The sequence below is a fragment of the Electrophorus electricus genome, chromosome 8 (genome assembly GCF_041902795.1).
Source record: "Electrophorus electricus isolate QZ-2024a chromosome 8, ASM4190279v1, whole genome shotgun sequence".
Classification (NCBI taxonomy): domain Eukaryota; kingdom Metazoa; phylum Chordata; class Actinopteri; order Gymnotiformes; family Gymnotidae; genus Electrophorus; species Electrophorus electricus.
Genome location: NC_137504.1, coordinates 9,149,784 through 9,162,322, shown reverse-complemented (window position 1 = coordinate 9,162,322; position 12,539 = coordinate 9,149,784). Strand labels below are relative to the sequence as shown.

Genomic DNA, 12,539 nt, shown 5'->3' with positions numbered 1-12,539 from the left:
TTTGACATAGAATAAATATTTGTGTGTGATCTGAGTGATCTGCAATATTTAATGCACTAGACCTGGAACATTTGCCCAGTATTTAGTTCAGATTCTGATTCAAATGATGACTTAATCTGGCTATTTCATGCTAATGAGAAAAAGTGTTAAGAAACTATGGGTCCTGTATCTTAACGAACCAAAGTAATGTCTTAAAGAACGTCAAATCCTATAATTGTCATAAAGACCTACAGAGAATCAATGTAAATGGTAAAATGTAACCAAATTAAAACAGTTTATAATGATCAGCCTCTATTGATTGTTAGATAAATATGGCATGTCCTGCAGCCTTCTCTGTCTGTCACATCCAGACTCTCCGCCCTTAAGGTCTCAAGTCTTAGACATTCCTGTCCTCCTCCCTACAATGTGTATTTTCAAAACATAGCCATCTACTATCTTTACACATGAAAGTGGGGCTCTCCATTTAGACTTATCAATTCAATCATATCGATTGGATCTTAGCTACACAGAAAGTGTGCCTTATATTTACAGTCTTGTGCCTGACATGGTCTTTAGATCAAGATTGTGCTGTCTGCAGTGCCCTTGGCTCAAAAGAGAAGTAAAATGGGAAAGAATGTTTTTGTTAAATAGTCATGAAATGTTTTTAGGCAATCACATGAGAGGACTGAAAGATAAGCACTTCTGTAACAACTAAATAAGTACTTTCTGTCATAGTAAACTGTATCTGTATGTCTAACTTTAAATTAAGAGTGAACATAGACATACTCTGACAAAATTTTCTCTGACATTAAGGAGGGTAGCGAAGGTTGGAAAGAAAAAACCTTCATAATGACATAATTCAAGTTAAAATATTAGTAGAATTGATCCCTACATTACAATATAAAAGTATATACTAATATACAGAGTCACAGAAAATGTATGCAATAATTTTCTGTTAGTCTGTCAGTTATGATACAATTTAACTGATCGTGGCAACAAAAACTGCATGATCACCTGGTCATCTGGTTTTCTGATGAAGTGATAACTGTGGCATGTACTGCTCATGCACACACACACACACACACACACAAAAAAAGACCATAGACCAACCCAGCCCTTTCACCACACACTCACACTTTTATCTTTATTGATGCAACAACTTCAACCCAGTCTGGGCCAGCTATAGTGGGCTTCTCAAATTGACATGTCTGAATTCTGCCTGAAAGCTGCCTTTTGTCCAACGACAGTGTAAGTGTGCTTGGTATTTTCTAACACATGCCACATCAAGAGGCCAGTGTTATTTGTAAACACAGATCCTGATGGGGAGAGAGATAATAAAAGCTCAATTAAAGATGCCCTGCAGCCCCATCAAGTGCAGGTGTGGAGAAAACGTGTTACATCCAAAGAGCAGATGAGGAGATCAGGAGGTGAAGCAGGCAGCTTGCTTTGTGTGTCCAGTGGCTTCCTGGCTAATTAGTTAGAAACAGCTCTGTCTTATAACTCCCAAAATCATGCTTGTTTGCATATAGAAAAGCAGTCAATATATTGTTTGAGAATACTAAAATCAATTTGTTTTGCTAATTTGCCATTGGCCACATTAGGTTCAGTTAAGTTACAATTGCAGTACCTACTGGTCAAATTTCCTTTAAAGACTACAGCAGGTAAATTAAATGTAGGTTTATAATATTATTTACTATTGCAGGACACAACATGAAAGACATAGAAAATCAGCCTTACAAGTATCCGATGGTTTCTATAGTTTCATTAGAACTTCAGTGTCCATCACTGCATGAATATAAAATGCATGTCAGTCACTGCATGAATATAAACTACACAAAAATGTGTTTGATTTACAGGGATACATTTAAGGAATTTAACCAGAATGACCATACAAACACAAAAAAAAAGAAAAAAAAAAAAAAAGAAAAAGGATTTCAAGAGACACACGGAGATACAGATCAGGAACAAAAAGGATAGTATTCATTGCTAAACAAAAATACAGTAAACATGTACAATATAAAGTGGAACCCCAATAGCATAGATCATTAAAAAAAGAGCACAGGCTCCTGAGTGTCACCTTAGGAACTGTGATCCTGCACCAGCCTGCCTCACTCCCTGCTAGCAGACACCTATAACTCTGCTGCTTACCCGTATCCTTCACCACCAGTCCCACGGGTTTCCCTCTAGATGTCTAAGTGAGACACAGTAAACAATCACACATAAACATCACACACTCCACAGCCGAGCACTCAGTTGACAGTCACCGTCGACAAACTTTTTCCATGAATTCTGTTGTCTGGACAGGGATTTAGTTTTACAAGAAATTTGGGCAATGGGCAAAAAAGTTTCAGGTTTGAGATCCTGTAGATACTTCCAGCCAAGCACATAAACTCAGTGATCAGTCATGTTGAGTCAAAGTGTTTCCTTTTTATTTCTATAAAACATTTCAGTGGATAAAGAATAATTGTGAATGTCATCACAGCTGTATTGTTTAGGAATTAATTTTATTGTTTGCATACCATTTTATACTGTGCAAATTTGTACTGAATCAATTGACAGGGTTGGAGTAATTATGTTGTGGGTACAACCATAATAATACAACCACTTATGCTGGCCTACATATGCGGATTTAAAGTATGAATAGCGACTTGAACAAGTGCCCAAAATAAAACATCAACAAAAAGTCAACAGAGAGTGTTGCATGAAAACTGACAAAATAGACATGAAAGTGCATTAAACAGAGGGGTTCTAGCACTCATGTGAATTGGCCTCCAGAGAAACATTTACATATGCTGCTGACTGATGCAGCTCAGATCACCCAGACTGTGCTTGCTGGATTACAGCCTTCGGTTAAAGCCTGCAGCTGTCTGACGTGGGGGGAGGTAACATTGTCTTAGACTTGAGAAACCAACAAATCACCCTCCATCAGATCTGTCCAGGTACACATTGGCCCTTAGGCCTGTGCTTTACTTATTTGTACATTAGGTCTGGTACTCAGCTATGTTTCACTCAACTATCAAACCCTCAAAAAGTTTAATTTGTTATCCACTATTGTTGGTGCAGTAAATAAACAGTCCATGGTAGTTATTCCAACAAATGCTATCAGATTAATACCAAAATCATTAGATGGCACCATTAAGAGCTTAACTGAACTTTAAAATTACTACCTCAGTAGGGACAGCAAGTTCCTAAGGATGCTAGTGTCAAATAGTTGCTTGTCACCAGTAGTTATCAGTAGCTTTCTCTCCGTTAGAACAACAGTAGATTGCTCTGCTGATCTGCAAGGGTAAGTGTAAAGTTTCGGTGCACTCAAGTGTAGACCTGAAGCTGACAGGAGTTTATGAACTGCGAACGTGTCAAAGTCATGGAACAAGCCTCCACAAGCAGCCCATGAATGGGAGAACAGGTTGCCCCTAGGCTGCCCTGCAGGGACACTGACACTTGCTTAACTTCTCACACGCACACACACACACACACTCTCTCTCTCTCTCTCTCTCTCTCTCTCTCACTCACTCACACTCTTAAATGTCACTCTTATGCAAATAAAGGTTAAGCAGTAGTTTCTCTCAGTCTGGCACAAACTTTAATTCATTTATTTAACTGTCAAAATTTTCATCTACCAACAGAATATCAGTGGAAGGAGCAGAATGGAAGGGAATATGGTACAATAGCACTTTATCTCTGACAAACCCTTCTAGCCAACTTCTGCTCTTAATGGTGAGGAGAGGGAACGTTGTATCTGTCTGTCAGTTCTTACTGGAGCGAGTGACTCTGTACTGGCAGGCATTGACATGCTTAACTCCATCTCTCCATACTGAAAAATATTGCTCAACAGAATGTGGTTAAATCGATCAATCTCTTGCTACACCTGCTTCATCTCCAGCACCTGCCAGCAACATAGACTGCACCAGGCTGCACCAGATTGGGGTGGGGAGCAGAAAAAGAAAGATGAGCAGAAAAAGAGACTAGCATACCACAAGAGTGTGAGTGGAGCTTTAAAAAAAAAGGGTAACATATTAAATTTAATTCATTATGTGGAAGAAACAAACAGAACAAGTATGATCCACATGAACCAAATGCTTAGTTCTGGCTGCTGCACGACAGCTATGACTTCTGCAGCTGAAGCCCTGGACTGCAGTGTAGTATTGATACAGAGCTCCTGCCAGACCCTTGCTGGACATGACCAGTACAAGTGTGGAGCAGGCGTGAGTGGTGAGGATGGCACGTGCCGCTGCCTGCGAGGCGAGGGTGAGCAGCAGGTGCTCTGTTTGCATAATAAACACCCACAAGGTCAGTGCCAAACCCCAAATAAGACATTTCAACATAAATCATCAAATTCCAAGAAGTGCAGTAGCTGGGTCCTGGTAGGGTTGAGGAGGCGTAATAGCACATTCACAACAGTAACTGCATCCTCTTTTCTTTTCCATCTTACACAACATCATGTTATGCGTAGTATGTTAATCAGGTCAGCGCAGCAATTAAACAAAGCGAAAGAAAACATGAACAGATTCGAAGAAGATGAAGGTAGATAGATAACATGAGGTTGTGAAAGAGTAATGTTTATACTCTACTTTGCTCCAAGCTTGTTATGTTTTGATCTGCAATATCTCTATGGGTAACTTTTGCATATTTGGATTATTGTTTATGTGACCATGGAAACATCCACAAAGTAAGAATTGTACTTTTTTGCATGTAGTTAATGTAAACAAAGCGTAAAAGTACAATAATAGAACACTGGAGTAAGTTATGTCTAAAATCCTTTAGGCAGGAGACTGTCCAGCATTCTGGTGATGTCAAATATTTTGACTGATTCTCAAAGTCCATGAATACAGGAAGAAATGATGTAAGACAAAAAAAAAAAACTATAAATCACCTAAAAAAAAAAATTCTGCCTTCTTTGCCCACATTCAACAGCGACCAAGTTTAGGAGTGTGTTCACCAAAATATTGCCCGAACTCTAAAGGCTGTTTAGTAAACTGATGGAGCTCAGGGTGCTAGGTAAGTCATTGTGCCCCTGGACACAACTGACTCAGAGGTGTGTATCTCAGTGGAGTTTGAGATGTTGAGAGTAAACAGGGACGCACAGGCCCAGCCACGTGGACAATACGTCCTTTTGACCTTCTGGATTCTGATTTTTATTCCTCACTAAGATGACCGTTCACCTAATGTGCTATGTCTTTATTTATATCATTTAAAATGTTTAACTTAAATTGAAGAAAAATGTTTTATCATGAATCATGAAGTAAAAAAAAACTAAATTAGAAGGAACAAACCAATTTGGCTTCCTCATTTTGAAAAGACAGTTACATTTAGTTTCTTTTTTCAGATGTGGAATAAGACAAAGTGGTGCTGCTCCTTGTTCTCATCCAGGCCATGACTTTAATTAAGCCTTCCTGCATGTTTTCTCTGACCTTGTCAGTCCACTAACACTATATCTCCTTGAAAATGAGGAAAAGCCTAGATCAGACAGTTATTCAGATTGATAATATTCCTAAACTATAATCCATGGTGACCATAGAGGATTTTCGAAACAGCAGCCAAAATGATCTCATATTCATGACAACAGCCTTGTCATCCCATCAGTGTCCTGTCCTCAGCATTTATCTTATTCCATATTTCCATAAGAAATCCTTCAAAGGTGAAGAGCCTATGTTCCGTGCTGCTCTCAGGGTCTGAAGGAACTGAGAGCAGGGTACACCTCTCTTGTGCTTTTATACATGATTTGGGTAAAATAAATGCTAAAACACAACAAACATCATGGGACAAAGAGCATTAATGGGTATTACAGCATGAAATATTTAAAATGTCAACAGAGAGAAAACAAGTAACAGGGTCAAGAGAAATAAGCGCTAGGCATAAGAAGGGTCTGATTATCAGGTTCAACAGTGAACACACAATGTTTTTGCACTAAACACAGATGATCCATCCTATTGCGCTCACTGTATCCTTGCGGTGATTGTATGTTAAAGAGAAGGAGAGAGTAGTTTTAAAGTCTTAAATCTACACAAGTGCACAAAACTGGGAACATAGACTTGGCAAAACACCAACACAGCTCCACACTCTGTGCATGACCATCAGTCAACTATTTTTTTGCTAGAGACAATGCTGCCATCATGTGGGCAATTGCATGACAAAGTAAAAATATGCATAAGAAAGACTAATGTTAGCTATGATCACAATGAGCATGTTGCAGCTACCATGCATAGTGCATATTACATTGTTGGGCATGTAAAATGTAAGAATAAATATGTAAATCATAATCTAAGGAAAGGCTTTCAGATCTTAGATAATGAATTTACAACCTATTCATAACAGACATGGGCAATGCAACTGGATTTATAAATCCCAATTGACATCCAATTTTGGACCCCCCCCCCCCCCCCCCAAGTTTTATAGCATTCATAAAACCACCACCAAATTGTAATAACACAAGACATACCATGTACTGTCATTTTTATTGGTTTAAAGATTTGACTGGAAAAAACATTTTGTGCTAAAGTTCTCTGTGAAAAGTTGTGTATTGTATTCCAGATCATTCCGAAATTTCCATTTTCCATTTAGTTAAATATAACCCAGACAAGCAGGCAATAGAAGCAAAAATCAACCCTCTGTTTGGGAGAGTTCTTTCAATCCAAATGCAAAATTATACACATCAGAAATAAACGCTTCAGCATTAGAACTGGAATTAGGACAATTATTATTTTTCAGAACAAAGAAAAAAAAATAATCCCAAGAACATAAAAAGCTAAACTGTTACATTTATTCAAAGACTTTACTGCAGTTTTACTAATAAAACTATCAAATATTTCATGAAAATACATACAAAAAATGGTTAAACCTAATGTATGTGACAAAATGAACAAATCTCTCAATCTGAGACCTCAAGAGCACAGGTTACACAAGTCAGCTAAAATGTTTCAAAAGCAACATCAAGATTAACTTGACATTATCTTAGGTGGTCACATCATGATTTCTGAGGTCACGCCAAATAAACAAACATATGAAAAACCAAAGAAGTAAAATAGGTGGGTACAACTAGGTACCAGGTACACTTCTGTATGGTACATGTTTGGGTAATCAACTTTTTTTTACATGCTATAATGCCAAGTTACACAAGCCAAGATTCCAATAACACCAATAATGTGATTGAACGTGCACTCAAATAGGTTTGGGGAGGGCAGAGACTTCTTCCAGACATTCCTCATAAGCTGCCTTGTATTCATCATGCCTTTTGATCATGATCACACAAGTTGGGCGTTTTGAACCAGCTGAGGATCCCAAATCCTGGAGCACAATGAAAGACAAATACATCAACAACTGTTGTAAGCCTCAGTTGATTCATGCAACTTGACTTGTTAAATGCATCATGCTCTACCGATGTCCCCCCTAATAATAACAACAATAGTAAGAAGACAAGGACGAAGAAAAAAAAATATCAAAGAACAAAATCACAACTCACTGCTTTTGAGGGAATATAAGCATAGGGTAAGTTTCTGTCCTCACACATTACTGGTAGGTGGCAGTATACGTCAATTGGAAGCGTATCTCCGGCAAGCACGACAATTCTGAAAAAGGCCAAAAACTGTTAAACATCATCTTATCTACAAATACGTCAGCACTGCCCAATACAGGTAATATAATTTGAACAGTATTAAATGCAATCTTACCCAGTCTCTCCTTTGTTTATGAACTTCTGTACTTCTTTTACACCCCGGCGAATCTGTTTTACCTTTGCCGCTTTCGCATACACAGAATAGAATGGAATGAATGAATGAATGAATGAATGAATGAATTAATTAATTAACAGAAAGACAGCAATATTAGAACGAGTTAGACGGGATAGCAAACTAACGCTAGCTGCTTTGGGATTAAAACAGGTTATTTAGAACCACAAATGACATTCATGACACTAGCTACATTGGTATGATTTTTGCATGTTTTACTTGGAGGTCTCAACAAAAGTTAGACTTACCTTTTTTGATACATTTGTAGAGCTTCTTGCTTAGTTTTCGCGATGCCAAGGGGTTAGCAATGGCATTAATATTGGCTATTAAATCCTGGTAGGATTTCTCTGTACCTCCAGCCTCCTCTTCATTGCCACTTTTTTCTTTCTTTGTCTTAGTCATATTTACTTCTGTAACTCGAATTATTTAGTGTACAAAAACTTTAAACAAGTATCCTCTAAAATGTTTTGTTTGGCTGCATACCATACACGTGCTAGATCCGCTTGTAAAGCCTACCTTTAACTTCCGTACTTCCAGCGTGTCAGAAAACACACTGCCCCTAGTGCAACGGAGGTGTTAAATTTCTGTACAGGTCGTATTTTCTTTATTATTGCTTTAATTGAAGGATTTATGTTGCTAATTTTGTGCCAAAATGTTTGACAATAGTTTGGACAAGTTTGTGTTTTTTGAGGAATTTGAGGAGTGTAAAGCTTGAGCTTGAGCTGTACACTCAGAGCACCCTTATTCTCTAAATGTACATTTTAAAACATAATTATTTCTCTCAAAACATTTTTGGCATCATGTCTTACAAGGACTTTGTATGATTCACTTTTCTTACAAGGGGAAATTCCTCTGAATCTGCAAGGTGTGATTGGGTTCAATCAACTTCCTGTTCAACCCCCTTCACCCCCACTCAAATTAAAACGGGCACTCTCAGATGTTTTAATAATTATAATAACATTTAATAATAATAGACAGAATGACAACACACTGAGAATACCATACATTACTGAAACAGGAAACATACCTCCCCAGAAACATCTCATTTCTCACTGATTTCCACAACTACTTCACACTACATGCAAGTCACACTGGACTGTGTAACACACACATACACACACAAAGACACTCTATAAGTTAAAATATATAAATATCAAAACAGAAGACTAATAAGGCCCACTCACATATGGACACCTTATTTTCAAAAGTTGTTCTCCTTAGGGATTTAAGAATATAAATTTATTCTTTGGATACTGTTGATCTAACATTAAAAGGCACAGAGTAATAACCATCCCAAAATTGTAAGTATTTACAATGACAAAACATCCAGTTAACCTCCAGAAAGACCATGGTCATTCAGTTACCTTCCTTGCATCACAAACTGTAAATGTCAACTGAAAACTTCACAAATTACAGTACAAAAGGCAATGTATCAATACTGTACCAATATACAAAAGTCACAAACTCCATAACTTAAAAAAAAGGTCCAACACAGGACCTCTACCACTCAAAAATAAAAATGAAAATCCCTCCCACTAAAAGTTCAATGAGGTATTGTAGTTTTAAAAATTAAGGTACCAGTAGATGTAACCTAGGTTTCAATGTAGTTGGCCTCACATTCAAATACAGTCTTTTGTTTCAGTATTAAATTTCTGCAAATAATAAAGCACATTCTAAAAAGGCAATAAGCAAATATACTGAAAGGACAAATTGGTAGATAACCGGGGGGAAAAAAATAAATAAATCCCAACACAAAACGAAATATCTCTGGGCTCAGAGAATGAATATGCATGTGCACATTATATACTCAAAAAGCAGAAATTTTAGAAATGAAGTTATGCAGTACACGAGTGCCTACTCAAGGCAGTATAGAACAAACCCAAATCAAGAGTCCTGTGTTTTTACAGCAATACCCACATGTGCATGACGAATAGTGCGACCATGAAGCGTGTAACCATCTTGTTTTACCACAGCTACAAGACCAGGCTCCACTCCATGAGCTGGGGTATGGCACACTACTTCGTGCTGGTAGGGATCATACACAGTCCCCACAGGACGCATCTTTTCTAGTCCATGCTTAGAGAACACCTCTTGCAATCTGTCCTGTATTTGTTCCAGGCTCTGGGTTAGACTTGTTGTCTCCTTTGCCTCCATGCCACTTGTAGTGCGTTCCAGTAAGTCTGCCACCTCCACCAGGTCACGACAGAAACTTTGAATTCCTATAGTAATGACAGATATAATTAAATTTATCAAAAGGAATTTGTGGTTTAAAAGCTCTAGCCGGCTGTTCACTGGGTGTAAAAGCATTGTATATTGTGATGATTAAAGCCTCTTTATTGGGTACTGAGAAAGGCAATATACAAGTGGAACTTCATATTTACAATTATGGCATTTAGATGCTTTTATACAAAGTGACTTACAATTGTGACCAAGTAAATTTCAGCAATTGAGGGATAATGGTCTTGCTCGGGGGGCCCAACAGTGGTAAGGTTGCTTGTTCAAGCCCCACTAGTCCAGTACCTTAAGTGTTGAGCTACTCCTGCCCCATCATATCATAGACTACAATAAGAGTTTTACCAAATAGCTTGGCGTCCTCCACAAATTTACGTGTTCTTCTCCGAACACTGTCAGAATCTTCCAGAGCTCTATTGTACCTCTCCTGGAATACACAGAGAAAACACAACAAATCTCAGATACGCATTCATGCATTTATCTGTTCCATGTTCATTAGTTCACTCTCTTTACTTAATAGGCACAATGTAGGTTATTAATCAGCAGTATAAATGTTTGTTTCTATTGCACAGATGGATAAAACTACATAGAATTAAGAACAGTATGAAAACCTTTTTGGTTTGTTTTGCTTGTTCTGGAGTGCAGATGTTATCCATGATTAAGACAATTTCAAAGTTCTTATGAAAAACTGATATGCATGTTCTTATGCACATCAAAAACTGATATGTATGTTCTTATGCACATGTAACTTACAGTGAGATCTTGGACCTGCTCCTCTAGCTTGTTGGCCCTCTTCTCCAACATCTTGAGACGTGCTACAGAAGGATTCTGATCATCACCATCATCATAGCCATGGCAGTCGTTTCCAGTATTGCGCTGCTCTGCAGCAGTGCTAAATAACCTTGAGTGCAGAAACAGTAAATGTATGAAAGATTACTGAAACTTATTTTTATATAAAACTGTAAAATGGGGGGGGGGGGGGGTCTTCAAATTAGACAGACAAAGTATTTATTACGTATTAAATATTTATTCATCATTACATCTAAATTACGTATTTCATTAATACACCTGAAATTATTTCTAAAAATATTCAATTACGAGTATGTATTTTCGTAATCGCCAGCCCTACCAAACTCATTTGGAGTACAGGTAACTAGCTAGTTACCTGCCTTAGACTGGAAGAAATATTGGAAGTCATATGAACATGGCTAGTTTCAATAATAGCTAGCTATATAACTAGGCATGTAGCTACTAATCTACTTCACCTCACAGCATTGCTTGTTTAGTTTTGTCTTGTTAGCTAATGCTAGTTAACCTAGCTAGTTTAAATGTATGCAGCTAGGTTAATTAGTTGTCTATCAAGCTAATAGAAAATAGCCAGCGGCACAATTCGGTGCCGTCTTAATTTGTACCAAAGGAACAGTGACTATGAAAACGTTTTTAAACAGTTTTAGTCTGTGTTAAACATAAAGCTATTTGGCTGCGTAACCCCTAGCTACCAGGGCAGTGAAAAACGCTATTCAATCCCACACAACAGCACGTCTAACACGTAGCTAACTAGACGGTTAGCTAAACATTAGCGTTAGCCAGCTAGTATGCTACCCATTTAAACTTGTAACGCTAGCCAAATGTTATCTGAACAACCAACTCTGCCCTTACCTGACATTGTAGACTCTGGATGATACTCTACCTAAATCGATTCGATCTTTCACACACAATGAGAGAAAGCGTAGGGCCATTTCTTTCGAGCGAGCTGGCTAGTTAGATAGCAAGCTACAACGGTCATTACCCTTGAGTCATGAAGAGGTCTTAAACTAAGGCATTTGGCCCAGTGGGCGGTGTCCTACGTCGGCAAGTCAAGCTCATTGCAACATTTTCTTGGAAAACTAGGTTTGGATTTTAATGTATGGCATAATCCATAGTTTAACATCTTTAACGAAAGGGGCATGTTATTTCCATTTAATGTTTTTAATGTCGTATATTATCTTAAAGTGTTGTGTTTCTGAAAAAAAATATTGATTTTGACTTAATAGTTTTAGGTCTGTAAAATGTTCGTGAAAAGTACATTGTTGGGCAAAGGGAATGTAGGGATTTTTTTTTATAGAACTGTGAGCCTTAGCTGCTAGCCACTCAGTGCATCTCACACGTAGCCTACTCATTGTCCCGCATAAATGCAACCTTCCCTAGTCACCATTAACAGCACGTAATTCATATGCAAGGGACGGCTGATTTTGTATGAGTGTGGCTTTGGCGAGCTGTTCTGAAGAGGCGGGACACTGGTTTCTATTGACAAGCGGGTTGTGTAACCATCCTGAGACTGCACTGACTGTGTAGATGTGCAGATGGGCCTATTAGAGTACTTGAGATTTTATACCGTTTCACAACAAAACATACTAAAGTGACTAAAAAGTTAAACGTTTTTTGGTCCAAATACTAAAAAGGGTGTTAAGGATCTGGCTACAATTAAAAATTAAACAATCCACCTGGTTTGAAATGAGTCAGACTACAACAATGCATGGGAATGCACATGTGACTTTTAGGGATTTTCTGTTTTTTGTGTATGTAGTTTGCATTTTTATTTTGCTCAAAATTGTAACAAATGCA

General features: G+C 37.9%; 2 protein-coding genes across 2 annotated transcripts; both read right to left on the bottom strand.

The window, feature by feature from the left end:
• Positions 1-6,415: 6,415 nt before the first annotated feature.
• Positions 6,416-8,231, bottom strand: nhp2 (NHP2 ribonucleoprotein homolog (yeast)). The gene is made up of 4 exons (XM_027005073.3): positions 7,952-8,231; positions 7,647-7,716; positions 7,439-7,544; positions 6,416-7,263 (listed from the first exon to the last, which is right to left on the bottom strand). Exons 1-4 carry the CDS (start codon positions 8,103-8,105, stop codon positions 7,138-7,140), a joined length of 456 nt encoding a protein of 151 aa, XP_026860874.3. The 5' UTR covers positions 8,106-8,231; the 3' UTR covers positions 6,416-7,137.
• A 412-nt stretch (positions 8,232-8,643) lies between these two features.
• Positions 8,644-11,755, bottom strand: grpel2 (GrpE-like 2, mitochondrial). The gene is made up of 4 exons (XM_027003661.3): positions 11,595-11,755; positions 10,689-10,836; positions 10,281-10,362; positions 8,644-9,922 (listed from the first exon to the last, which is right to left on the bottom strand). The coding sequence occupies exons 1-4, from the start codon at positions 11,672-11,674 to the stop codon at positions 9,588-9,590; spliced, it is 645 nt and encodes a 214-aa protein (XP_026859462.2). The 5' UTR covers positions 11,675-11,755; the 3' UTR covers positions 8,644-9,587.
• Between the last annotated feature and the right edge of the window lie 784 nt (positions 11,756-12,539).

Coding starts and splice junctions, on each gene's coding strand:
- grpel2 (XM_027003661.3), bottom strand. CDS start 11,674: ATGGCCCTACGCTTTCTCTCATTGTGTGTGAAAGATCGAATCGATTTA. Junction 10,837..11,594: donor TCCAGAGTCTACAATGTCAG/GTAAGGGCAGAG, acceptor TCTGCACTCAAG/GTTATTTAGCACTGCTGCAG. Junction 10,363..10,688: donor AGCAGGTCCAAGATCTCACT/GTAAGTTACATG, acceptor TGTGTATTCCAG/GAGAGGTACAATAGAGCTCT.
- nhp2 (XM_027005073.3), bottom strand. CDS start 8,105: ATGACTAAGACAAAGAAAGAAAAAAGTGGCAATGAAGAGGAGGCTGGA. Junction 7,545..7,646: donor ATAAACAAAGGAGAGACTGG/GTAAGATTGCAT, acceptor GGCCTTTTTCAG/AATTGTCGTGCTTGCCGGAG. Junction 7,264..7,438: donor CTTATATTCCCTCAAAAGCA/GTGAGTTGTGAT, acceptor ATTGTGCTCCAG/GATTTGGGATCCTCAGCTGG.